At 43.0% G+C, this 27,803-nt stretch overlaps 4 protein-coding genes across 9 annotated transcripts; 3 read left to right on the top strand and 1 right to left on the bottom strand.

Moving 5' to 3' along the window:
- Positions 1–18: 18 nt before the first annotated feature.
- On the top strand, positions 19–9,829 carry LOC146967978 (epidermal growth factor receptor kinase substrate 8-like protein 1). 2 transcript variants are annotated; one of them, XM_085761866.1, is made up of 19 exons: positions 19–126; positions 916–968; positions 1,083–1,241; positions 1,352–1,501; positions 1,636–1,712; positions 2,952–3,064; positions 3,365–3,420; positions 3,525–3,654; positions 3,764–3,852; positions 3,933–4,007; positions 5,146–5,294; positions 5,669–5,813; positions 6,510–6,574; positions 6,660–6,768; positions 6,970–7,095; positions 7,211–7,367; positions 8,223–8,388; positions 8,604–8,736; positions 9,404–9,829. In XM_085761866.1, exons 2-19 carry the CDS (start codon positions 939–941, stop codon positions 9,488–9,490), a joined length of 2,016 nt encoding a protein of 671 aa, XP_085617992.1. In that variant the 5' UTR covers positions 19–126; positions 916–938; the 3' UTR covers positions 9,491–9,829. The 2 variants fall into 2 exon arrangements, with proteins under 2 accessions (XP_085617992.1, XP_085617991.1); XM_085761865.1 differs by having other exon boundaries at positions 20–126; positions 6,519–6,574.
- Positions 9,810–17,280, bottom strand: luc7l (LUC7-like (S. cerevisiae)). 4 transcript variants are annotated; one of them, XM_085761868.1, is made up of 12 exons: positions 17,070–17,280; positions 15,598–15,668; positions 15,204–15,287; positions 14,486–14,580; positions 14,223–14,321; positions 12,747–12,857; positions 12,454–12,597; positions 12,161–12,337; positions 11,928–12,016; positions 11,791–11,820; positions 11,537–11,698; positions 9,810–11,050 (listed from the first exon to the last, which is right to left on the bottom strand). In XM_085761868.1, the coding sequence occupies exons 3-12, from the start codon at positions 15,211–15,213 to the stop codon at positions 10,930–10,932; spliced, it is 1,038 nt and encodes a 345-aa protein (XP_085617994.1). In that variant the 5' UTR covers positions 15,214–15,287; positions 15,598–15,668; positions 17,070–17,280; the 3' UTR covers positions 9,810–10,929. The 4 variants fall into 4 exon arrangements, with proteins under 4 accessions (XP_085617994.1, XP_085617995.1, XP_085617996.1 ...); XM_085761869.1 differs by having other exon boundaries at positions 15,204–15,246; XM_085761870.1 differs by lacking the exon at positions 15,204–15,287.
- A 488-nt stretch (positions 17,281–17,768) lies between these two features.
- On the top strand, positions 17,769–23,131 carry fam234a (family with sequence similarity 234 member A). 2 transcript variants are annotated; one of them, XM_085761121.1, is made up of 12 exons: positions 17,769–17,887; positions 18,598–18,899; positions 18,998–19,108; positions 19,225–19,407; positions 19,798–19,922; positions 20,115–20,247; positions 20,776–20,908; positions 20,996–21,139; positions 21,372–21,453; positions 21,541–21,693; positions 21,788–21,890; positions 22,633–23,131. In XM_085761121.1, the coding sequence occupies exons 2-12, from the start codon at positions 18,629–18,631 to the stop codon at positions 22,842–22,844; spliced, it is 1,650 nt and encodes a 549-aa protein (XP_085617247.1). In that variant the 5' UTR covers positions 17,769–17,887; positions 18,598–18,628; the 3' UTR covers positions 22,845–23,131. The 2 variants fall into 2 exon arrangements, with proteins under 2 accessions (XP_085617247.1, XP_085617248.1); XM_085761122.1 differs by having other exon boundaries at positions 18,595–18,899.
- A 2,348-nt stretch (positions 23,132–25,479) lies between these two features.
- cox6b1 (cytochrome c oxidase subunit 6B1) lies at positions 25,480–27,674 on the top strand. The gene is made up of 4 exons (XM_085761833.1): positions 25,480–25,580; positions 26,347–26,460; positions 26,843–26,943; positions 27,415–27,674. Exons 2-4 carry the CDS (start codon positions 26,355–26,357, stop codon positions 27,466–27,468), a joined length of 261 nt encoding a protein of 86 aa, XP_085617959.1. The 5' UTR covers positions 25,480–25,580; positions 26,347–26,354; the 3' UTR covers positions 27,469–27,674.
- Positions 27,675–27,803: the final 129 nt, after the last annotated feature.

The following is a 27,803-nucleotide window of genomic DNA, read 5'->3' as shown; positions in this document are numbered from 1 at the left end:
AAAAGCTCTCAGTGGAGCAGGGGACTCCACAGAGAGGCAGGACAGGTTTTACTCAGGACAAAGACACACAGACACACACACAGCTGTTAACATCAGGAATACAGCAGTGGAAGCCTTCCAGCATTGGTAAGTTGATAAAAAGTCAATTTCCAGTCATCCATCTGGTAACTGGTAACACTTAAAACCTCTGTTTTCTATTTTATCTTTTTATGTCTACATTTGGCTGATAAGGTGGTTTTTGAAGGGTTTTTATCAGGGTGATGTGTTCAGGTTCATTGCCTTCCAACTTTAAAAATATATGGCATGAACTTTTAGTTGCTGATTTAGGACTTTTGTCAACATTTTTAAAGTGTTTCCTTTCTAACTTAATGAATAGTGTCCACCTATTACCACTCTATTTTTGGCCACTTCAACCTAGTAGGCCTTGATGATGTAAGTATGACTCCAACCTCACCAGTTTGGCTCTGACTGTATGAAGGAATAAAATGGAAACACACTTTGGTCAACTCTTACTTACTCTTAAGTAAGTGATACTGAACGTTTACTGTCTCGGTATCATTGATCCCAGTATTGATGGCCACTGAGCTACAGAGAGATTGAGTGGTGAGATACTGTACTGTCGTCAGACTGGTTGGGCGGCTCACTCACACAGCGTAATCCCAGGCCAGTGAAGCGGAGGCAGGCACAGGCTGACGTAGACTCACACAGGGGGAGGGAAAAATTTGAATGGAAATGTTGTTTTCATGGGAACGTGTTGGCTCGGAGAGACTGGCTAAGATGAAAGTTCCCGTCTTGAAACAACGCCATCCGTATCGAATGGTCCATCTAAATGTCTAAGTGGGTCAAGATACTGTGACACCCTTTGTGGCTGCACCTGAAAACGTTTTCTGATCCTCTCCATCGGTCTGCTCGTAGGAAGCTGGCACAGTGGACAAAGGATGACAAACATCTCCCGATATCTGGTTAACGTGAGTCACGCTGCACCTTGAGTCAACCTGTTTCCTCTGTTGGTCAACATCAATCACACTATGATTGATGTTTTTATCGCTGCCTCATCCTAACGCTCTCCTCTCTCCTTCCAGCACCTGCTGACGTTCTCGCTGCAGGACGGGGATGTGCAGGGCGTGGAGGAGGCCAAGTCCCGTCTCTCCTTCCTGGCTCAGAACAAAAAGCTGTGGAGTCAACAGATGTACCTGGATGTTGGAGAAGTGGCCCTTCATCTCCGAGACATACAGAGCCAGGTGAGAGGTGTTGATGGGGCCTGCAGGGGGGGCAGTTACAACACAGAGTTCCTGTGGTTTTATATTTGCATGTAGGCTATAATAAACCTAACTGTGATCCACCCCTGCAGGACGAGCTGGAGAAATACTCCTTCAAATCCATCTACAGATGTGACGCCGTCAACTCAGACAAACACTTCCCATCCCTCCTCATGTTAATCTGCCAGAGTGAAGACCAGATGAAACCTGACATTCTCTTCTTCAACTGTGAGATGGTGAAGGTGAGTAATAACAGCTGGGCAGCCTCCCAGCCTGACTGACTCACAGTGTCAGTTTGAGTCGTAAACAGGGTTCAGGTTTTACAAGTGATGCCACTTCCACATTTTTTAAAATTTTATTTCTTTTATTCTCACAGGCAGAAGAAATCTGTGACGACATCACACACGCGGTTGCAGATTCATCTAGGAATAAGAAACTGCCAGATACTCTCAGGTACGCCCTACACTGGAGTAACACCAACACACACTTTTACCTGGAAACCACTGACCTGATGATGATGGTTCTCTAAGGAAGCCTAGTTTTTAAGAGCACAGTCCCTTTGTCTTATTATTATAATTAGATTAGATTAGAACAACAATTCTTGTTGGTTTTAATGGAAGATGGTACGTTTCTGTCTTTGTGCTGCCATATTGTATTGGATGAGGATGGTGGACAGCCAAATTAGAAACAGACATGCAGCCAAACGAAGGACAAACACGGATGATAATGGTGATAATTCAACCATCTCCCATTAAACTGTTTGCTTTCTTCCATTAATTCCCTTTATGTTTCATTTTCCACTGAATCATAGCAGTCATCCACCTGTCTGAAAGAGAAACAGAGAGGGAGGGAGGGAGGGAGGGAGGGAGAGAGGCAGGTGTAAACAGCTGAGGGAGAGAGAGAGAGAGAGAGAGAGAGAGAGAGACTAGTTTTACCAGTTTCTACATAACTTAAGAAGGTGTGACAGAGATAACAAGGCCATTGTGACGGAGCGCAGAGAGGGAGAGCGAGCAGAGGGATGACGGAGACAGAGTGCCTGATCGCCGCCTGAACAGATCACCTGCTTTTAAAACTGTTTCTTTCTAAAGGACGAGTGAAGGACAAACTAATGTGGTAAGAGTCTGACAGACAGACAGACAGACAGACAGACAGACAGACAGACAGACAGACAGACAGACAGACAGACAGACAGGTTGTTTAAGCGCAGATTCAGTGATGCAGTGGCGGAAGTCCGAGTCAGCACTCCGAGGTATTTGCGTAAAGTTTATATGTGTGTGCTGTGGGTGGGAAAACATACACAAGTATTTTTTTCCACCTACATCTTTGTATTTTGCATTTTAAACCGACCTGTCGTTTAATTAGAGGAGTTTAGATCGAAGCAAAGTGTTGTGTGCAGTGTGAGGCAGAGTCATGAGTTAGCACAGGTTTACTGTTTACAGTCTTTGATAGTGGGATAAGGGCTGCAGGATTGAATTTCAGTGACACCACATTATGTGTTTGCTGATGAAGGAGAGCTTTGTCTGTGCTGTGACTGCTCTCTGAGGCTGTAGCCACTCTCAGAGGCTCTTGGAATAAGGATGAGCTCGTCTGACGGTCCAAATGGGGGTTTCCTGAAAGTGTGTTTGACTCCCTGAGGTGTGTTACCTGCAATAGTGCAGCAGGAAGGATGCAAACTCTCCTCTCTTCCTCCAGGCTTCCTCAGAGTGGTGGAGAGATGATCGACCCCTATGAGATCCCACATCACCCCATCGCACAAGCCCCCAACCCCCCACCAGTAAACCCTCCACCTTACCCTGGACCCAGAGGTGAGAAACAAAGAGTTTTTTTTTTTTCATGTGAATAACATGTGAGAGTAGAAGTCGCTGTTGAAGTATTGGGTGAGATTTGAGAGGATGAGAGGGCGAGAAGAAGGGAAAGAAGTGAGAGACACAGAGGTATTTAAAGTTAAAGGCTCTGGAGCACAGAGATTGCTTTGTGTGTTTGTGTTTGTAAGAGGGGGTGGGTTTCAGGGGTAAGAAAACGGGGCAGGAATTCCAAATGCAGCAAACACCAAGGGCCGTGAATGAAAATGGATCCACTCAATCCTCTCCTCTCTCCCCCGGCAGCCAGCGCTGTGAACGGCGAGCCCGATGTGTCTTTCCTGCGAGCAGAGAGAGAAGTGGTAAGGTCTCCTCATCACCTTCACGCCTCCTCAGTGTCTCACCTCTGGACGACTTCTCAGACCGGCTCTGTCTCTTCCTCCTCTTCCTCCTCTTCCTCCCCCAGGCGATCCTCAATCACTGTTTTGACGACATCGAGAACTTCATGGCCAGGCTGCAGCAGACAGCCGAGGCTGCCACGGTGCTGAGCCAGAGGAAGAAGAAAAAGAGGAAAAGTAAAAAGCAAACCGCTGAAGGTAATGAAAAGAAAAGAAAAAAAAGATTCTCAGTTTCAGTTTGATTGAATGCAACTTTCTGTCATGACAACCCATTTCTATTTTGCACATCTCTGACACCGAACAACAGAAGATTTACTTGCTGCAAAGGCCCAGCCCCCACCAGAAGAGGAATTCATAGACATCTTCCAGAAATTCAAATATTCTTTCAGCCTACTGGTGTGTATTCACTCAGGTCACTCTTCTGTTTTGTCTCCCTGCACCACGTTGTGTTAAATTCCAGGTTTTTTTCTTCATAGGGCCGTCTGAAATCAACCATCTCCAACCCTTCATCAGAGGAGCTGGTTCATCATGTGTTCAAACCTTTGGACATGGTGAGTGTCCTAACCTCTCCGTGTCCCCCAGCCAGGCTTGTGGGGGCAACACCTGTTGTTGCTATTGCTGTAAACACAAGGTCTTGTCTTTTATAGCAGCGCAGACAGAACAGTCAGGGTGGGACATGACCCACGTCTTAAAAATAAATCCAGCATCCTCGTGTCTCATGGTGACACGTCATTTACTATATGGGTGCAGATAAAAAAAGAAGATAAAGGTGGAGAGAGAGTCGAAGAGATCACGTCATGATCTAACACATGTCACTGGGCGCGAAGGTGTTGGCATGTGTCAAGTCAAAATAATGGACAAGTCATCAGTGTAGCTGAGCGCTGTTGCCAGAAACTTGAAGTTCCCTGGGTGTTTACACAGGGAGGCTCCCTCTGTGATCGCCTCATTCAAACACCAAACACTTAATAAATGCAGCACTTGTTAAGTATTTGCTCTTGTTTGCGTGGCAGTGGTTGCTCTCTGCCTTTTATTGCAGACTTCCCAACACATTTGGTTCAGATTTGTGTTGCCAAACTGGCCTCACCGCCGCTGCTGTTCCCTGACTGCTGCTTTGAATTAGAGGATTTCTGTATTCCAGTCGTCTCTGTCCTGACTTCCTTTAAAAACAATGAGAATTACTGATTTATATACTTGAATGACAAGATATTAGTTCTAATGGCATTTACTTATTTGTGTTTCAAGTAGGATTCATAGACTTTCACATTAAAGCCATAACAATAACGTAGCCTTATTTTGAAATTCTGTCAGTAGAAACAGAGAAAATTTAATCCAAGGAATATTTAACCAAGCTCAAAAAAAGAGGAGTGTCTCAGCTGATGTTGGTGACATAACATTAATAGCTTTGGTTTTTCCATTCATGCATGAATCAGTCCAAAGACAGTCAAAGGGTGTGTTTGATTTGTGTATTTTGGCACACCTGAAAGGAAACATGCAACCTCATACTGGGACTGTGTGTGTCTCCTCTCATGTATTGTGGTTGTATCCATGAGGCTTTTGTGTCTCTGTGTTTCAATTGTCGGTGCTCAACCGAGAGAAATCAGTCACAGTGTTCAGTGTTGGCTTCAGGCTTTTGTTCTTGCAGACTCGGGGCACTAACGCAGGTTTTTGTCTCGTCTGGGTGTCGGACAGATGGTGAAGACGACAGGGGGACCGAGTCTCGGAGCCTCGGTGTCCAGCCCCGCCCTGACCAACTCGGCCGTGTCCCTTCTACAAGACAACCTGAACGAGGAGGAGAGGCAGCTGTGGACGTCTCTGGGACCCAACTGGACACTCCCTCGGTCAGTAGCAACCAGGACCACCAGCTAACACAGATAGGGTTAGGGTTCACTTAACTCTGCCTTAACTCTGGAGGTTAGTTGCCATGGTAGTTTCGTCTTATCCTATTGGATGTTTAGACTCATTTGTCTCTACTATTTTTTCTCATTGTTTATGGAGCTTTATGGAGGCATATTATCACCACTCATTCACATCCCAATCGATGGCGGTTCTCCACTGATCACTGTTCAATACCCCAATGTATCCATCTCCATATTTCCCACTCATTGGAGGTGTTTTGCATTGGTACAAAATGTAACCATTGGTATAAGCTTGCTAAAAATGGGATGAACTCTTTAACTGTGATTGAATGCAGCGGCTCTTCTCTGTCTCTCAGGTCTCAGCTCAGAGGACCCGTGGCCCCGTACACCCCCGTGTTCTTGGACGGCTGGAAGCCAGAGGCCCTGAGGGCAGACGGGCAGGTTTGGGAGGATCCGGTCGAGTCACAGCACAAACATGAAGACCTCCGAGTCAAACAAGAGGTATGGAATACCTGCACACGATGTAGGTTAGACAAGGTCTGTGTCAAAAGAGAAAAGTACACAAAATAAAATAAAAAATAAAAAAAATAAAAAGGTACAAGTTCATGTACTAAAATAATTTTCCTTTAAAGTACTTAAAACTGAAGTATTTTTCTTTAAAGTACTTACAACTGAAGTATTTTTCTTTAAAGTACTTAAAACTGAAGTATAGTGGAGAATGGATTTTCTTTAACATGGAAAGTGGCCATTGCTTAATAATCCAGTCTTGACAATAGGATTCATGCAGTTAACATGGGGATTTTCTCTGCTTTCTTCTTGTGCAGTGTTAGGTGCATTAGTTCATTCAAATTTTGAACTGGGTGTGTGTTGTTTTCAGTGGTATTAAAATACATGCTGACACTCCATTTACAAACCTGTTTGAACCCTTGTGAAAAAAGACCCGTCTGGCCCTCATGGCACTTTCCCTCAGCTGCTGTTTGTTCTTCTTTTAAGTATCCTGTCCTGTCATTGGCTGTAAACCAGTATATGGACTTGTACTTATGAATATGAATTTATCATCTTATGGAAAATGCTGTAAGACTTTTCGTACTTTTATTTTGTCAACCACTTTAGTACCTCGTCTTCTTATTCTCTCCATGTTTATAGTCTTGTGTGTGTGTTTTGTCGTCATGAATGTCTGTCTCTTTTCACCAGCAGCAGCAACAGCCACAGCAGCCTCCTCAGCCCGTCGTCTCTCCTGACACCAGAGTCAAAGATGAAACGTAAGTCGACTTAACGAAGCAAATTTATCACCTCTGTTCACTTACCTCAGCTCCACGGTAACAGCCTCTCTCCTTTCTCTCTCAGAGATGGCGGCTCACTCCCACCAGAGAATGAAAGAATCTACAGATGCAGTTACGACTTCATAGCCAGGAACAGCAGCGAGCTCTCAGTGCAGCAGGGGGAAACGCTCGAGGTAATAAAGTCAAGTCATTCATGCACAGTTACACAGTTAAATGTGCTCATGGTGCATTCACCGAGTGATCTCAGGATGTTAGAGTCAGACCTGCTCTGTAGATACAGACACATACTGTGATTAATGTTAATAGTTTAGATGATGTTTTTTTAGGAAACATACAGTTGTTGAGTGACTGACAGCAGCTCCTCTGCCTGACAGGTGATTGAATCCTCTAAGCGCTGGTGGAAGTGTCGTAATCGGTTCAACCAGATCGGCTTTGTCCCCTTCAACATCCTGGAGCCTGTAGCTCACATAGACAGCCCCGTCACCAACAAACCCCCCAATGTGAGACACACACACACACACACACACACCTGAACCTCACAGGTGCACAGGCATCGCTCTCACCTGTGCATACCTGAGTGAATTCCAGTGTAACATTCTCTCCACATTCCTGCAGGTCCCCGCTGCGCCTCCCCTGGTTGTGACTTCCTCCTCGGTACCACCCAGCCCCCCTCCTCCTGCCCTGCCCCAGGCCTCCACCCACTCACCGCAGCGTCCACGCAGCTTACCGCCGTACAGCCAACACATACCGGGCGCAGAGGACACTGATAAAGGTAGGAAGCTACATGGGTTCTGTGTGGGAGACCTGGGTGTGCCACATACAGGCTCTGATAAGAGGGTTAGAACAGAGGGTACAGGTAACGACTGTCCTACTTCACAGTTACTGTGTGTGTGATTGAAAGGAATAATAGATGGCTAAAAACAATACTATTACTTGTATTTTTTAAACATTATAAAAACTTGATTTCTATGATAAACAGACGTAGCGCTACAGACTTAAAACAATATTAACTGGTCCCATCTCAACAATAAGAGGACAAAACCAAAATTCAAACTTTCAATTAGGGGAAAAACAGTAAAACTTTATGATAAAGGTCTCAAATATGAGGCCAACAAGATGTTCTGGATAGTTGTTATGGATTTGATTTTGTTCAAACTTTAATTTGAGCTATAACAGACCAAAATGAAATAAAAGCAGAATATTCATGTTTACAAGAGCAATTTAGAGGCTTATGGTTAAAACAAAGTTGAATTCAAATCAAAATGTGATTTCATTAGTAGGTAAAAATGAAATCTGGCACATAAAAACATACAGTTAAACCTGAAATGAAAGTTGTTTAAGTTGTGTGAAGCAGAACTAGTGCGCATGTATTTTTTTGCCACCGCTTATTTCATTTTTTTTTTTATTTGTAATGGGATTCATGAACATAGCTACAATATGTAAATACACCAGATTTAGCTCTAAGGTTAATTTCCATCTGCAGTCCTCACACAAAAACAACATTAGACAAGGACAGGAACAAAAACAAAGCACAACATGGTACAAATACCATTATGCAGAGATGTTATCACCTGAGCGTGAACAGCTTCCATGTCGCCCTCACTTCTATCACCCTCCATCTTTTCAGTGATGCTGGTGAATGACGAGCTGCTCCAGAGGCTGACCAATGGAAAGGCCGGTCTAAACAAACCCCTGGTCATCCCCCGCTCCGCAGAGACCACCGTGCCTCTCAACTACCACTCTCCTCCAGACGAGGTGGCCGAGTGGCTCAGAGGAAAAGGCTTCAGTGAACCGTGAGTGGACCTCAGCTTCTGACCACACACCAGATTATCCACATGCTGTGTAAACACTGGAGCGCTGCCAACGTGCTGCGTTTATTCATTAAGAGGTCAAGACAAATGACCGCATTCCCTTCATACCGACTGTGGTTAATAAGTGTTAATGGACATGGAGGGAACTCCAGGTGAGAGGTTGCTGTGTGGAGTCAACTCTGTTGTGTTTCCCTCAGGACGGTGTCATGTCTGGGGGTGTTGACCGGCGCCCAGCTCTTCTCCCTCAACAAGGACGAGCTGCGAGCTGTGATTCCAGACGAGGGCGCCAGAGTGTACAGTCAGCTGGCTGTGCAGAAAGCACTGCTGGAGGTAAATATGAGGAAAAAGGATCTTCATTTCAGCGTGAACACAATGCAAGTGTGTGCAGGAAAAAATTGCCATTAAAGAAGCCATTGTTTGAGTCACCGATCCATTCAAGCTGGACAGGAAGATGCAGTTTGAAGTATTTTTGTCAGCGAAGCCACTATAGAGACTTAAGTCTTCTTTAAAATAATCAAATACACACAACGACCACAGCAAAACTCAGTCCACCCATGAAGCTTTACAGCTTTTCCACTTCTCATCTGCAGTCACACTAAGAGAAAAATCACCTGTTCATCCTGCCTGAGAAAAACACCAATTATAGTGTTATCTGCTTTATTTTAACCAAGATCATGTAAAGTTGTATTTCTTGATCATTGAAAAAAACAAACAAAAAAACCAGATAGTAGTATTAACTATTAGAAGTTAGTTGTTAATAGGCCAATATCACATGTAGAGAAAAACATTTAATAGCTAATGGGCCATATTGCTGATGTAACATGGCTTTATCCTGAAAGGTTTTGGATTGTGTAGATGAGTGAAAAAAGTATTTAACACCAAGGTCTCTATTCACACATATTAATAACTGTTTATGCTCCATCATGAGGATATTACGCAGGATATTTGGTATTTAAAAGACCAAAGACACTGACTTCCTTTCTCTTTTTTCTTACAGGATGCCAGGAGGGCCACGGAGTTGGAGGCAGTCATGGAGAAACAGAAACTGAAGGTTGATCTGAAACTAGAGAGCAGCACATTGTGAGTCCACATCATGGAGAGTTTCAGGTGAAGGACTGTGCTCATCTGGGCCGACAACTCAAATGAATTATATTTACCCGAGAACAAATACGTGTTAGTTGACCATCATATAGATTATCACATCATTACTTCAAGTGTTTATACAAGCAGGTGCTGTGCAGACTGGATATCTGAACATTAAGAACGCCATTTGTAAATTCTGTTGTTTTAATGTGAACAGCTTGTCACTGTCCCATTTCTGCCTTATAATCTCAGACTAACTTAAATGAAATGTATTTATCTTTGTAAAATACCATGATTAACATGTCTGGACACAATAAAAATTAAAATGGTGGGATTGTTTAATTCAGACTTTAAAGAAAGATTTCCAGCAGAACATAAACAGATATGACTTCACACATTAGGTAAAGCAATGCATTCATTAAAATCTGTTAGCATTTCAGTATAAATCTACTCATGAGGGGATTTGCTCAAATTGGGCCAAAATTTCCATTTGACTTGACACAAAAAAGGTGTACACAGCTTTAGCAGTGAATCTCACAATTGACTTTCTGAGCCTACTGCATCACATGCCAACGCTAACTCTGAAGTTACCATGTCTTAGTTAAAAATAGAAAAAAAAAAAAAAATCAAACTACAACAAATAAAAACAGGAGACCTGTGACCAATACAAACTCAAACCAAACATTTACTTAAACTGGCCAAAGTCTCGACTGAACATAGAAGTTGGTTTTTAAAAAAAGTGGGCAATAAGGGACACAAGATTGTTACTAATGCTATCAATGTCAAACCCTTGTGGTTTTGAATTGACTTCCTAAATCTTCACCTGGAGCGTCAGCAAACTAAGTACTGGAGACGTATATGGGCAGACATTCAAGAACTGCTGCACTCAAGCAGGGGAGAAAGAACAAAATACAACTTCTTAAATGGGACGAGGCTCTTCAGACCATGACAATCAGTAGGCCCAAACATATTTACAGACAGATTCTGTATCAAAAAGACCATCGGTTGATAACAAAAGTATATGCATGAAATCCATTTTATGCTTTAGTCCAGCAGAACATCAGTCCATGTTTGCTTTTCTTGTTTGTTGGAATCATTGTAGGGTAGTTTAGAACAAGACATGGGATGTGTTGGACAGACAGCCACCAAATTACAGATGTGGATATTACAATACACTCCACTACTGATCAATAACTATTCCTGCCATCCAAATGCAATCTGATATATCTGGATGCTAGATAAGTGACTCCATACAATATTTCAGGTGTGTGTACACTCTGGGTCGGCTGCATTAACTGGAAAAGCAAAGAAAGGAGGCAGGCGGGAGAACAGAGGGGTCAAGGCAAGGACTGTGTGTAACATTAGGTTACTATAAACAGACAGGACAGGTGAGGGAGACAGGAGGAGATTTGTGTGTCGGCGGTGGATGGAGTTTGGTCTTCAGAGATCCCCGGTGTCTCTGTCGTCTGCCCGGCGGGAGTCCGACCTGCCGTTCATGCCGTCCCTCCTGTCCCGCTCCCGTGACCTGTCTCTGGATGAGCGCTCTCGGTCCCTGGACGACCTGGGGGACAGACATAGTGAGGTGAGACAAATACAAGCACACAGTAGAAAAACAAGTGTGAATTACAACCTCTAGCAGATGAAGATCGTCGGCCTAAAGCGGTTGGTTTCAGACTCACGACCAGTCAAGTGCAGTACTTTTACCAAAAGACAAAAGAGAACAGACTCTTCTGTCAAAACATGCGCCTGGTGTAAGTAATAGTAGTAATTATTTTGGCATCGACTGCTGGTGACGTAATCAAATAAGAAACAAGTTCCCACACCCACACCTACGTCCTCCATTTCTTGTCACAACATGTCTGTCTCCTGTCCTGTCCTTTTGAAACAGTCTAAACAGGGACAGGACTGACTAAGCACAGCTAAAAATATTACAGTGTGTAAAGCAAAAGACACGTAATCTCTGAAAGTGCAACGGCGACAAAGGAGAAGTGGACAGGAGATAAAATGCTGTTTGCATTTGGTGCGTGTGTGTGTTTGTTTTGCGTACTTGTGTCTGGAGCTCTGCTCGTGGCTGTGACGGTGGCCTCGGCTGCGGGAGCGGCTGCGGCTGCGATGCCGCCTCCTCCTCTCCCTGGAGCGCGAGCGCGAGCGGCGCCTGTCTCGTGATGTGGAGCGCGAGCGTCTCCTCCTGCGGTCACGAGAACGGGACCTGATCAATGAGACGGACAGGATGTTAGATAATCTCCTTCATGAGGTGAAGTGATTTAAAATGCAGGTGGACGGACGATGCGATGTTCTTACCTTCTATGCTCTCTGCTCCGAGATCTGGTCCTACAAGAGGAACAGATGACAAAACACTTAGAGACAGTAACAGACGCACATCAAACAACAATTGAACTTCCAGGAATGTCATTAGGACGTTAAACGTCTGCACCCACCTCTTCCTCATCCTTTCCTCCTTCTCCCTCTCTTCTCGTCTCTTTAGGCGCTCCTGATTCCTTTTCTCCTGCTTGTCCACCACAGTTTTCTATTCAGAATAACAATTAGACACGAGGTCAACTTAAATTCATACTTATTGGCCTTTTCTTTCCTGCATGTTTTCTATTAATCATTCCCACATATACGTGCATTCAATTAGAAGGTCTACATGGTAAGACAAGATGACATGTACCTTTAATTGGTCCAGTTTCTCTCTGATCTGGATGAAGCCCAGGTGAAGCTTCCCACCAAAATGGTCAGCCAAACGGCGGTCGTTGTCATGGAGGCCGAGGTAAGCGGAGCACACCTCACACACCCGAAGCTTCTGCTGCTGGAAGCTGGAGGCCGGCATCGAGTTTCTGTACTCCTCCTGAGGAGACACCGAGGAGAAGAGAGATGTTGAGGGATCAGAAGATCCAACGACTGATAGAAGAAAGTGTCACATTGGACTAAGCTGCAGGTTTCTCCTCAGTTCTCCTCCCATACCTCTGCATCCTTCTTCCTGGTGCGGACCTTCTCCACTTCCTGCAGAACCTTCTGGGCCTCATCCACATTTCCCTCAGCTCCCAGCTGTTCAGCCTTGGCCAGGAGTTTCCCTATTTCCTCATTCAGCTCATGAACCTTCTCTGCCTACAACAATCCAGAAAAAAAACGTACACCTTAGAAAAAAACGTACACCTTAGAAAACTAGATGGTACATTAGAAAGTTGAAGAATCTGTTTGTATGAAACAAAAGATTGAATGCATTTCATAATGTCTATAAAAACACGTTTGCTCACCTTTGCTGCCACCTCAGCACTGATCTCTTCTTGGGTCTCAGCCAGGCGCTTCTTGGCCAGTTCTGTCCTCCGGTCACAGTCAGCAATGAATGACTCCAGGTGATCCACCGCCTTAAAAAAACACGTTCACAGAAAAGAGTTGCAGAGTTAACTGCTTATAATGTATATCAAACACATGCTGGAAATCCTGTGAGCTGCTTTACTTATGATTAGTGGTGTCCTCAACTAAGGATTTTCATAGTCGAATTTGATTTGTCAGATTCTGCCTTTTGTTGACTAATCGTCGAATCATGTTGTTTTTTCCGTCATTGATTCAGGATCTCATTGGCATCTTTTTCCACTCCAGAGAAAAGAGTTAAAACACCGGAATAAACAAATTCTTTAGTTGTCATTACATAACAGGACATTCTCCATCCATCCTTTTCCTGATCTCACTCATTAATATCACAGTCTCTCTTTTGGGTCACGATGACAAGTATGAGTTAGTGCTGTGGATTAACGAGTGTGTATGGCGAATGAAAAGTAAAGTCCCATCGTTGTGTGGCCATGATATGTGCATCAGTGCTCATAAAGACGGCTCAGGGGCCGAGTGTCACAGCACCACGGTCGGTGCTTTTTATTGGTGTGTGTGAGTATGTAGGTGCTTAGTTTAATATTGTAAATAACACTTTCGGCCCAAATTTAGAGAGAGTGAATGAGTGAGAGACAAGTGCACCGGTGCTCGAGCACTCACTGTAATATTTGTAAATAGGCTCACTTATATTATAAGAAAACAAAGAAATTCTATGTAAAATCAGATGTTCAGCAGCTGGGAGCACCCCTGGATATTCAGAATGGTCCAATTTTTTTTTCATAACCACATTTTGCGACGATGAGGTTGAAAGTCGAATCAGACCTCTCCGAATCATTGAATAGTCCACTATTCGAGGTCACTGCTACTTATGATGGCCGCTTAATCCAGGGTGGATATAAACCAGCTCAAAACTGATCCATGTGTAGATTCCATCATATACCAAAATATTAACATTAAATTCATGTAATCAAATGAATCAAAGTCACATTGTATATTTCATGCAATGCCTATATTCTCCCCAAGATGAGATTGAATATCTTATGGCCTTGAAGGGCACCAGCATTATGACTGTTCACTCCCTCAACAAGAAGCTCAGTTTATCATCTCTTTTACAACCGTGGTTGCTCAGCAACTGCTGTTTGGTACAGGGCCAGCTTCACTATCAGTGTCTTCATAGCTATCCTTGAGACAGACAATGGTCTAATATTTTTAGGCCTAACCTACAATGATTCAAGGAAACACTAATACTGTTCCTTGGCAACACACGTCTGTTGTTGTTGAGTGAGAACAGGGATTCGACCTTTTTACTTTGAGCGTTAAAACAAAATCACAACATTTAAGAATTTACTCTGGGATATGGAAACATTGAACACTAGTATTAGTTACAGTAGGTCAACACTTACATCAAGCTCAAAGAACAGATCTCTCTCCTTAGAGGCAATTTCATAATCTGCCCGAAGCGCCAGGTCATGGATCTTGGTGCACTCTCCCAGGTCCATACGCTGTCACCAAAACACAAAAAGGTCAGTGAGTGATGCTGCAGAGTTCATGGTAACATACTGTGCGTATTCAGTTTAATTTTACTAACAAGAGCACTTATATCCTGTGTTTTTAATTCAATACATTTGAGCATGTTAAAATTGAGTTAGGTCCTAACTCAACTTACAGTTCCAGACAGGATGTCATGTGGACAGCAGTTCAGAAGATGACTTTTGCAGACCCGCTCATCAGTGAACTTGACCCTCTGCCGCGTCTCATCCCCTGAAACAATTGAAAACACAACCAGTCAGAAAGACCTCACATACTTGATAGCAGGTGCGAGGTATCCAGTGTTTCAACATATAGCAATTACACAAAAATATTTGAGGAGACATGTGTCTCTACAGAAATTCAAGGACTCCATGTCAATGAGAAAACCAATTCTGGTATTTTAATTGTCATGGTTTTCCACATGGTTTCTTGGTGTAAAATATTTACCGGTAACAAACAAGCTTTACTTATGTGTCAGCATTGGAAGTTACATGTGGCTCTGCATGTATGTGGTTCTACCTGTTATCCTTGGTGCTTACCTTACCCAAACCTCCTTTAAAATGTGGCAACCGTTCAATATTAGAGCCTCAAATCAGTTTTACAGTTGATCGGGCTCAACATCCACTCTGTACAGTGGAGCAAAGGATTAAGCTAGGACTGACACAACAAAGGCAAAAGATAAATTGTTGTTTAGTCTAATGTGATTTGATAAGAAATGTAAACATTTCAGACAAATGTTCCAGCCAAGCCCTTTACAAATACAAAACAATGAAAAATTGAAAATAAAATACAACAGAAATCCAAGGGAAAAAAATTTAGTTTATACACACTGCGATCTGCACCACATACTGTACCCTTCTGCATCTTCAAGACCTCAGCTGCAGAATTTTAAACCCGCTGCAGAAAAGTATAAATGGGAACAGTTTTCTTGCCCATACCTGTAGTAAGAAGTTGGGAGTCATACACAAGTCAGATTGTAAATGATGTGTGCAAAGTTTTTGCTTTGACTGTTTGCTAAAATTGCCTTCTGAAAAACAGACGTCTAATGGAAAACTGAGATGTGTTCGTTTGGATTCAGCGCGATCAGACGTCTTAGCTAGTTGCACAATAGTACTCCAAATTGCAAATCTAGTGCCACTGAAGATTTACCCATTTGTGTGATTAAAAAAACGCTACAATAACTTCCGGAAGGCAAACAAATTGTTTGGATATTCATCATAACAGCTTTAAAAATTATGTGTGACTCACGGCTCGATGAACATGAGGCTTTTCTGCAACTCCTTTGCAGATTGATGTAGGCTGGCAAAGATACACTGAACCTTAATGAATAAAATAAAGGGGCCACAATTGTTCAGTTTGTATGCAACAAATGTACGGGAAGAATTTGATATCAATCTCATCACACATACACCCACAAACTCACAACACAAATTCACTCTTACTGCACAGATGGACTTAACTTTAAAGACAATCCACAGGGCTTTAGGTTTATTCAACCATGTGTCATTATGACTCTCTGATTTATAAATGGCAGGACAGTAGTTAACTGTCATTTCCTGCCAGCAGCACTACTATTTAATGTTTGCATCAAATTGGCATTAAGTGAACCATAAAATTGTATTTGATCAAGTCTTAGCACCCATGAAGGCCGTTGACGATTATATTTACATGATCAAATCAACATTAGTTTACTCTATAAACAGATTTGCATTAGACGGTTCACCCAAAAGACCCAATTCACATAGAGGTCACTGTTAAATTGTGTAATTTATGTAAATACTAAGCAATTGTGCTGATACACACGTTGCTCTGGTCCATACAGACTCCTGAACAGCAAATCTCAGACAGATTTACAACCTGTCATTAGATTGCTTTGTGAAGTACAGATTTAAAGTACTTTAGTTTTATTTCAGCATTTTCATTTTGTGAAGCTTGACACAGTTACGTGTTATTCAATTGTGACATAAAAATCTTTATAAATAAAAACACTAAACCGATTTAGGGCATCAGATGATGCTCTGTTGTGAGATAATGAACTCAACAGTCAACAAAACAGCTGGTTGAGCCACCTCGGCTTAACCAACTTAACCAGTTTTACTTGAATCTTCTTCTTGCCTGATGACGTTTATTACATGGCTGAAGTACATATCATTCATACATCTGCATTTACCAAATAAACTTGTTGTATGAAAAGATTTCAGTCTATCAAACAGTCAGTTGAACGCCCTGTGAGCTCCCGTACCGTTCACCGGGACGCGGCTGCTAGGCCCAACACGCCTGTGTGTCCTATTAGTGCACCAAGTATTATGAATGATGTGCCACAGAGTTGACATCATCATCCTGTTACACTTGAATTGATAACTAAATAGCAACTTGCATCATGCGCTGTCCGGTGGTAGGCGGAAAAGCGCGTAATAATTACGTTGCTTCACAATAAACATTAGCGCCAGCTAACTTAGCTACGAGCTGGGAAGTTGGTTAACGTTGCGTGAAGTAGAAGCGAAACAAAATCTTAAATTAGAATTTGCCCAATTGAATGCAAACATTAAATCCTGACTTTACTCCATAAATGCCTCTCAAGTGTAACGTTACATAATTTCACACAGCCCTCGGCAGTCTATCCATTCATGCAGGTCTGGCCATCACACGCCAACAGCAGCCAGCCTCAGCAGTGGCTCCATCTTGGCTAGCTAGCTCAGCTAGCAGCGACGGCGACTCACCATCCCTCGCTGTTCCCATCAGCTGGTCGAGCAGAGCTCGCATTTGAGCCTGGGCAGACATGGTCGGGTCTTCCGTCGATAGGGCGTTATAAAAAGTAGGTAACTGAACACAGCTCCTTAGTGTTTTTGTTAGGTTAGTTGATAATTTATTCGTCCGAGCATCACCTCTCGCAGCTTTTCTCTATTTCTTGCACTCGACAGTTTCCGTTTCACAGAACGGAAGTGACGACAGAGCCCGTTGTTTCACACTTCCGGTTAGCTAATGCTAAAGGGCCTGAGCTGGACCAATCAGGGCGCTTGGGCACAAGTGAATTAACCAATCAGAGCTGTTTCAACTCATTTCTGTCGCAACTTTATGCCCTGTGCTTAATTTGTCAGGCTACATCTACTTATAGGCTGTTCTCTCTTGGCAGCTCACATAACCACGAGTTATATCTAGATTTAGATTATAAATGGTTCATCTTAAAGTTGGTGTCGTAGTTGGGTGTTTTCATACAATTATGGTCTGAAAAATCACCATAGATTGAGAGAGTTCAAGCTAATACGAGTAGGATATGAAACAAACCTCTTTAATTCCGTTTTAAGTTGTTTTTATAATTCTTATTGTATATGTATTTTCTTGCCACTCTATAACGCTCCACACTCCGGCCCGGTAGGTGGTGGTAATGCTCCCGGAAAAGCTGGTCGGCCGCCGCCAGACAAACCACGGGAGGAGGAGGAAAAAGACGAAGTTGACAGACAGCGTTGTTGGTGTTTGTCAGGCCTACTACTGACCGAGCCTCACTACTGACCACAGGAAGCGACAGTGGACAGTTAAAGTAAGACAAACCTTTCTCTAGCGGCTGCATTTTCTCTCTGGACCTCAGATAGTAGAGACTTGTAGCGAGGCCGCTGCTCCTTGTCACTGTGCGCAGGCTGCTTTTACTCAACAAGTTAGTTCATTAACCAGATGTTTACCGTAAACTTTCAGCACCAAAGCTCGCTAACAAAGGTAGCTACACGGCAGTGGGTTATTTACTTGGACTACGTAACTTAGTTAACAATACATTTTTTAAAAATAATATAGGCAGCTGATGCGCTTTCTGACATAAACATATGCTCACTAAATGTCCTAATGCTTTCAAACGGTGAAATACACCTGAGGCTACGACACAGAACAGGTTGTGCTAGTCTGGTTGTTGATGCTGGCTCATTATGCGTTAGTTGTTTTTGTGCTGAGAAATCTCTGGAGTCAGAGCTGGCACCTCTGAATAGGCTCAGACCCACAAAGGTTGATGCAGCAGAAATGGCTGGACAAACACACACACTGCTGTCTTCAGTATTTTTTCATCTACTATATCTATCAATGCCAGAGTTTGGTCTTTTATTATGGCTGGTTACTATTGACACATGCAGGCTTGTGGTTTACTCCATACAACAACAGATACAAGAGGGAAACTGTGCAGCACTGTCAGTGTGATTAATGTGTGATCCTAAAACACTTTCATTTAAGATCTATTTACCAAGATCTCTTTCCTCTGTCAAGCAGGTCAGTGGGTCAGTGATGCATTGAGGCGACCATGGAGGCCACAGACCATGCCACTGAGGACGACCCTCTGAAGAGGGGAGAGGACGGGGTGGAGACGGGAACAGCACCATCGGCCACCGAGCTGAAGAAGAAGAGTTGTAAGGATGCTCTGGGTTTTGCCAAATTGACTCACTGGCGAACTGCGGCCTTCTTCCTCTTCTTGTTCATCTGCCTCACCGTGGTGTTTGCCTTCTCCTTCATCATCCACTGTCCTGTCAGACCGCAGTATCTCGTTTCTTGGAACAGGACTTTCCCCGAAGCAGGTGTGTACAGCAAGTTGTGTGATTTTTTTTTTTTTTTTTACTGCTTAGAGGCATTTTAAATGTGAGACTCATTTCGATTCTCTCTCTTTCTGCCACAGCAACCTATGACTTCTTAGCAGTTGAAGCTGCAAGCAGCGACAAGGTTATGGATGTGCTGTTTGTCCTGAAAATGAAAGAAGGCGGTCAGAACAACTCATGTGCTTCCGCAGGTAAAAAAAAATCCTTAATTTTAATTTAATCATGGAGAAACAATAAAGTGGTAGTGACAAGTAAGTGGCTCTGTATGATGATGGTTTAATCCAGTTGCACTCTGTGTGTTTTCTAGGTCTGTCTTCGCCATGTGTGTTTGTGGTAGCGGTGGATGGGACGGATGGAGAGACCCTGTGGGAGCGTCCACTGGAACCAGAGCTCCACTGGGCCCAGTGCGGTCTGGAGAAAGACACGGGTAGAGACTGGGACTGTCTGCTGTCTCACTCTGACCAAATCACAGCTGTTGACAAACACTCCGGTTTGTAACTTTCAACACTTTTTTTGTCACTTCTATTTTTACTAACTATTTAGTTTTTTTCTCTAGACAACCATAAAATGTTTAGGCCACTAGAATTTTTATGTAGTATAACTTTCAGGTCAAGAATCATGTGTAAAATTCCCTCAGTATTTAGCACATTATGAAATGAGTTGTAGTAATGTAAACTGAGTGAACTGCACCTGCTGATGCCCAAGATGCTGTTAAAAGGTCATAGAAAAGTTAATAGGTGGACCCTGAGTTATGATTATTTTATAAAACTTTTGTTTCCAAAGTTTCATGCATAAGTAAAGTTGTACTTGTTGCAATGTAATCTGATAAAGTCAGTCAGGTGCTGACGTGTTTTGTTCCTGTGTGGTGGTTTGTGTGCAGGTGAAATTAAGTGGAAGCAGCCTCAGCCCCCTAGTCTGCATGGTACCACTCCGGTTCTCAGCATCCCAGACCTGGATGGGGATCAGGTCAATGATGTGGCTATTGTATCATCTGACAGCACACAGGTAAACATCAGTGATATTATTTGCTACGTTAAGTTACATTATGATTCCCGATGTTTGAAAATGTTTCTTTTTTTGCATTTTCCTTCCTTGCTTATTAATAGGCAAATAAAACACTGTGTTAGTGTAATCATCTATGGATGTTGCAGCAGAATATAATTCACCCAATGTCAATGTCTCCCATCATGTCTACAGACTCAGCTAGTTTTCCTCTCGGGGAAGACGGGTGTCCAGATCGGTTCTACAGTGGATCTGGACTCTGCACAGACACCCAAACATCTTCTCCATCGCACTACAGCAGGTTCTCACTATGTACTGCTCCAAAAAGGTGAGAATCTGAAACCAGCTCCGGCAGTCCCAACAGGTTACTGTACATCTGCTCTCAGGCCAGCTGAGTCTGCCCTAATGGAGGACTGTTGTAATGTCTTAAGCATCAGAAATTAGCTTTGCAGGTCAGGTGCTTTTCAGAAAAGAACTGAAAGTTATAAACAAGCTCAAAGCCAGTATTACATATCTGGAAAACAATGTGACTTGAGTGGGATTGTACTAATCTTGTAGCGTAGCTTAGTGTTGCGCAAGACACATTTATGTGGCACTTGAAAGACCACTTTTTTTATTTGTGATATATGTTTAATTGCCTCCTTTTCACTGTAATTTTTATTTTATAAACTATCATTTTTCTGAACTGCATTATTATAATAAGTGGCTCTTCATTATGTCCTATCTTCACACAGTTCTAACTTGTATTGATTTACTATGACAGCTTTGGTTTTGCAGTGTTGGTATTGGAACAGGACAAAAGTAAACAGACATACTTGGATGAACTTCAGTCTTAATCTTGTACATTAATTCATAGACACTGGCCTGTATGGACTGGCACTGTGGAGGATTGCTGCCCAGGCTAAAGCAGGCATGGAGGTCAACCTCAAGCAGGATAAAGCCTGGGAGAAAAGTGCTAGTGAGACATCTGGCCTCGTACCCATCTATGAGTAAGAAGAACCTTTTATTATTATTTCACTTGTGATCATTGTGGCTTTTTCCAACAACTCTGACTCATGTTTATTTCTACTTTATAGATCTGACTCAGTGAGACAAGTGCTCAAAACAGACGAAACTAAGGACCCATCCAACCTGCTGCTTGTTACCGGGAGCGAGGTGGCATTAGTGGATGGAAATAATCTACACGTACTCTGGAGATTCAACACCAGCTCAGTCCTCAGGTAGTTCGTGTGTTTGTTTGTTTTAGCGAACATAGAAATTCATTAGAACTGCAATTAGCTGAAAAGTACAAGGAAAAACAACTGGCTGTAATTTGATGATTCACATTTTTCATGCACAGTTGATAGTGATAATTTGGAATAACATTTACCTTTGTGCAGTGGAAAATAAGTATCAAAGTCATCCATCTACTGCCCTCATGCGTCAAATGCATGTTCTCCTGTGTGTTCTTAGTGAACCTTCCTTTGGCCACTTTAACAAAGATGATTTACTTGACGTTGTGGTTGAGGAGGACATTGGCAACTACACAAAGAGGGTAAGCGGAGTTTAACACATGAAAACACTCCACTACAGCTACATTTTATAGACCAATCCTCATATTTGCTGCTCTCTGCCTATGTAGATAGTAATTCTTGATGGGAAGTCCGGTGGTGTGCTGTGGGAAGTCGACCTTCTGGCCAGCCCTAATTCACCCAGACCTGCCTCCATACACACGACTAACTCTGTCTCAGTCTTCGTGTTTTGGGGCGCAATGGCCATAGAGGCCAACTCCTCTGTAAGTACACTAATTTACTGAGATGTATATCACAAGTTACAGATGAAACTTCAGATTCACCAAATGCTGATGAAGACACCACATTTTCTTCTAGGTCCCTTTAACCAGCGACCGACGCTCCTACATGCTGCATCCACTCTACTCAAAAGTCCTGCTGGAGTCCACCAATGTCATGGACCACATCATTACATTTAAAGGTGCTCTTCTTTTTCCCTGTGCTCTAACAAAATGATACTATCATTTAAAGGGATAGTAGCATTTTTTTAAAGTGGGGTTGTATGATCTACAAATAGCCCCTAAGTACTTTAATTGCAGTAGAAGACTCTCTGCACTCCTCCCGTTAGCAACGCCAGCCCATAATAGCCCTGCCCAGAGATTTACAACATACAGTGTTGTGAACGGACCCAAAGAAACGGCCTATTTTCGCGGCCTAAAAGAGGTTTTACCTGAAAAAAATTACACAGTTCCATTGTTCGCTATAATATAAATGTTTCCAGCTCTTCAAAGTTCAGGAAAAACACAGTTTTTATTTGGACCTAACCAACTGCTGATCGGCGGGCGCTAACCCTGGGCGGAGGGATACGTGAGTTGGTTGGGTCCAAATGAAAACTGCGTTTTTCCTGCACTTTGAAGGGCTGGGAAAAATTATATTATAGCGAACAATGGAACTGTGTATTTTTTTTCAGGTAAAACCTCTTTTAGGCCACGAAAATAGGCCGTTTCTTTGGGTCTGTTCACAACACTGTATGTTGTAAATCTCTGGGCAGGGCTATTATGGGCTGGCGTTGCTAACGGGAGGAGTGCAGAGAGTCTTCTACTGCAATTAAAGTACTTAGGGCTATTCATAGATAATACAACCCCACTTTTAAAAAATGCTACTCTCCCTTTAACAACAATGTGTGATTCAATAAACAATCTATGTTTGTGTTTTTATCTCAGCCACACTGCTGGAGCGGGGGCGCCACGCTGCCTACTTCCTGCTGACGGGGCCTAAGACAGAGGGGGAGGAGGGCACCGTGGTCCTCAGCAAGCGGAAGCTGAAGCAGGACGTTCCCTTCAGCAGAGTGCTGCGTATCGGCAGCGGAGGAAGCTCAGAGACCAACGAGGACATCAAAGAGGCCTTCAACCGACTGCGCTTCAGCGACTCGTGAATGGACCGACTGAAAACGTCGTGTTAAAAGCGGTTTGACACAGCTGACTATGCTGACTTTAAAAAACCAAAGTGTGTAAACTAGTTATGACTCATCAACTGCTGACGGCCAAAAAAAAAAAAAACCTTTATATTTAGAATCATGATGACTTGATTGACAGGGTTCTTCCATCGCTCTTCTTTGGACAAACGGGGCATCGTCTGTCCTCGGCCTTGGCTGTAGTTAAGTTCATCTGGTGTCCAAAGAGCTACTTGTCCCGCGACAATCTCTGCACAGATGTTGTTTCTCCTGCTGACGAATCCACAGGAACTTTCTAGCACTTTCATGCATCAATGCTCCTTTTATTTTGAAGATGCAGTGGCTGGATTGTTGTTTTTGGATCTATGCAACTGTATGTGGCACTGTGCTTTAAAAGGAAGCAGACACACACTACCACAGGTGGTACTTCCTATGTATTTCAAATGACAACATCCTTAAAGGGAAAGTTCAACATTTTGGCAGCCCATTACCTTTCATTTAAAGGTAATGAACCTACTCCTAAAACTATAGGGATTATAGCAATGGGCCAATTTGCCAAAATGTTGAACTATCCATTTACAATCATACAACAATAGGGCTACTTTTGTCTCATGACATTGTATCAAGCTGTAAAGTAAAAGACAGATGAATTTGAAATACAGCAGACACACCACCAACTATAAAATACAAATATGGTTACATGTTTTGTTACGTACTCTGTACATGACGTTATTTGGTATTGCTGTTGATAATCAAAACATGTGTGTTCTTACTTAATCCAAGATGCTGTAACTGGTGATGCTGATGCACTCTGACAAATCCTTTGAGGCACTTGACGCTGATTCTCAAAGGATCATCATATTATTGAGTTATTGCTGTGGGTTTACAGCTCCTTGTGAAGAGGTTTCTTTTCTTACTGATTTATATTAGTTAAATAAGGGAAAGAGTTTCTGTTTTGTTTTTGCTGTACATTAATATATTGAACCTGTGGTACAGGCATTTGGTGGAGCTGGCTTTTCTTTCAGACTTGATATGCTTGAACTTGAGCAATATTAAACCATTTTAAAATAGCTGCTTTTATTCAGCCTTTATTTGTTCTCATAGGGGTAGGTGCAAACATTTTTAGTTTGCTTATATTCTGTATGATTTAATTATGACAATTTATCTTGCATGGATTTCACTGCCAGTTGCCTTCAGGAAGATTCTGTAGCTACTATTTTATAAAAGGGGGCACCTCATTGATTTTAGGTCATGCATTGTTAAAATCTAATTTTGCAATAATACTGTAGATAATGTAACAGGGCTCCAGACTAACTTTTACTAGGAGCACAGTGGCCGCTAACCTTCATGATCCTCACACACTTTGGCCTGACACCTGTAATGACAGAGTCCAGATTCTGAGGTGCCTCTTCCACCAGTGTTAAAAATAAAAGGCCAATTTAGTGGTTGCAAATGCGCAAGTAGTTGAAAATTTGACTTCCATTGTCTCAAATTGTAGGGCCAGTCTGAAGTAATAATTTATAGAACCATTTCATACATTTGCCCTGTTTAAAATGAAATAAAGCCCAGTTAGCCCGTGTATTCCGGTCCTGACCCTTTGCTGCCCTCATGTGTTGAAACATGGCCACTTCATAATGAATCACAAGCAGCTGCCAACGGAGCCGCCGCCTGGCTGACAGTCACAGTCCATAGAGAAACTGGAGCTGGTCACGTACGTTTCTAATTGCAGCGCGTCATATCTTCACCGTGACGCACACACACACACACACACACACACACACACACACCTCTTCTCCTGAGCCTCTGGAGGAATGAAACAGCCGCGTGGAAACAGCTGGACCCTTTTACGCGCACCGTAATCTACCTGTTTAAGGCGCGGGGGGGCACAGACTGGAGGAGAGGAGGGTCGCGCCCCCTCCCATACACACTGGAGTCATGATGGGGATTCGAACAGGACGCGTGTTGGCAGCATCCCATGAGTAAAGCGGGATTAATTTCTCACCTCAGCGTCTGTTACTCTCAGATCAGTGATTTTTGCTGCTAAACCAGGATGGGTCTGTTTTCCCTGTGTAACCAGGCAGCCACGGTGCTGTCGCCATGCAACAGCACCGCCAACAACACACTACAGTAGATAGGACTCATATACAGATATCACCGCTGCGCCCTCACATGACCCGCAGGCAGCTGCTGGTTCCTAGACAGTGACTTTTTGCCTTGGAGAAACTGCGCTTCGGTCACTGATGGATCAATGCGCTGCTTCCTTTCATTCATTAGACTCAGACGACCCCATTACATTCAGCTTTAATGCTGAGCCAAAATACACCAATGTTAATGATTAACGAAAAACAGTAAATGGCAGAATACTTCCGCCTTCACTGAGTTCACAGGCAGAACTCACATGAAAAATAAACCCCGATAAAAATACTGAAATCACCCCGGGGGTTCTCCGGCTCATCCCGCCGCCTCTCACTAAAGCAGACGTATGTGTGTGTGTGTATATAAAGTGTGAAAACCGTGAGAGTGTGTGCCACCTCAATGTGACCTGGTCCTGTCCGCCATACCGTTATGATGGGACTGCACGGCTGCAATGTCTTCAGAGCGGGGAGCGCGCGCGCGTGGGGCGCACACACAGTGTTTTATCAAGAGGAAAAGACACGAGCTCACACCGTCCGGTAGAAAGTCACTTTGAGCTCGAGCCAGCGACTGCGACTAAAACAGGTAACGTTCACCTGCGTGTGTTCAGTTTTCCTTCAACTACTTCACCTGACTGCTGTTTTAAGGCTGCGTGTGTTTAATGAGGATTAGTCATCAAAAAATGCCAGGCTGCACCGCCGAGGCTGCAAATGACACAGCAACGATAAAGTTCCGCGTAAAGACTTTTTTTTTTTTTTTAATAAACACCAGATTTATCTGACTTTTAATTTTTGATCTATCATCCTTTTAAACAAACGAATCTTGGTATTATAATGTATTTGTGTGGAACAGAAAGAGAAACTAGGTTATGTTAGGGAAATGCATAGAGGCCTGGTAGACGAAGCTATTGATAAGCTGTTTGTCAATATCGGTCAACACGTATTTTCTTTTCGCCATTTTTGAGGGGGGGTATAGATAATTCGATGCTTGTTTGACAGGAAACAAATCGACATACAGACTATAGCACATAGTTGTATGTTCTTCTATAGATGTGCTGTATGAGAGGAGGATTTTAAAGGAGACTGCGCCTCTAGAAAGATCCTTCAGGTGCCGCATGCAGCTCAGCTCCCCCCTTAAATCTCCCCAAAAATCAGCCTCTGCAGCGGCTATGACATGAAGTCAGCCCTCACACACCTGAGCTACAGCTGGAGCTGCATTCACGGTCGGTGTGTGTGTGGTAAACATGCACCTGACAGCGAGTGACCGATGTTTAAAACGAGCCTTCGCCTAGATGGTTCATTTCGCCTCGGGTCTTTCCATTGATCCACTGATCCGCTGTTTTTCTTGACAGAGGTGAACATGGCAGAGGACATTAAGGCCAAGCTCGCCAACTACCGAACAGCTCCATTTGATGCCAGATTCCCCAACCAGAACCAGACCAGGAACTGCTGGTCCAACTATCTGGGTAAATAGTGCACGTCAAGGTCAAAGCAGTCAGCTGGGGTCAAAGACACTTGTAGCCAACGATGAGATACTGATCTAACAACATGTTACTGCTGCAGACATGTTGTGCTAATTAGATATCAAAATAGAATAACATGTAACAAATGTAGTGTTATTATATTTTGACTAATACTGCACTAAATCTGAGTTTGGTGAAACATGCCCATGTTTACATTATTACTGCTCATCTAAGGTCCTTAAAGTTGTTGACCTCTGACCTCTAGGCTGGACGTAATCCACTTAGAGATTTTCTTGTGTAATAACATGACCCTTCCCCCTAAAAAAAGAATCCCAGCCCATGCGCCTTTTTATAATATTCATTGTTGTTGTTTCTCTATTAATAGACTATCATCGCTGCCAGAAAGCTCTGAACGCCAAAGGAGAAGACACTATGCCATGTGATTGGTACAAGAGGGTCTACAAATCAATCTGCCCAATGTCCTGGGTAAATACTCCTTTTCTCATGACTTTTCCATAAGATAAATTGTCTTACAAGAAACACTGAGACAAGTTGAATAGTAAAGACAGAATATACGTGGTGTTCTCCCCTATAAAGGCTGAGTTTGTTTAGCAGGGGTCAAACAACTTTATCGTTCCATGCATTCCTGCGAGTCTCTGCTCTGTAGTGAGAATCAAAACAATGTGAGGACCTTCAATCCAGATTTAGAGATTGCAGATTTCTCCTTTTGAAAAAACACAGCATATTTGGAATTACTTTTTTAAGCAAAGTCCTGGAAAATATTCAGATATCACCACCACCTTTACCCAGATCATGCACTAAAATGTTATTTTTTCAGTATTTTTGAGTCTTAAATCATTACATAATGTTCTACGTCTTTGGGAGTTTAATATATATGATTACCGGTACATGATTATGTTACAAAGCAAAGTTTCACTCTGAAATTTGTCCTTCTAGGTCCAGAAATGGGATGATCAGATGGAAGAGGGAACCTTTCCGGGAAAAATCTGAGCTTGTCATCTTTAAAGCTGGCGAACTGCAAAGATGTAATCTTTCCAGCTAAATGTTTGTGTTTGTGGTGGGAGATCATGTGGCTCTATCACCACCTTTCCTCTACTGGTGCTCTGTCCCAGGAGCACACTGCAACTGAATGGTCATTCCCTACAACTATCAAGAAATGTACAGTGAATTCTGCATTAAAATATCTCAGGATATAAGGATATATTTATGGTCTTCAGTTGTTGCATATGTTTCTTTTTGCCCTTTACAGTGTGCTGTTCATCCAACCGGAGCATGATTTAGATTCTCTGAGTGGGCTTAAATGAACCGGTGGCGGTGAGGTCAAC

The sequence above is a fragment of the Trachurus japonicus genome, chromosome 19, assembly GCF_045865225.1.
Source record: "Trachurus japonicus isolate A0001 chromosome 19, Traja_1.0".
NCBI lineage: Eukaryota > Metazoa > Chordata > Actinopteri > Carangiformes > Carangidae > Trachurus > Trachurus japonicus.
Note: the sequence above shows the minus strand (reverse complement) of the source record. Positions and strands in the feature narration are given on the sequence as shown.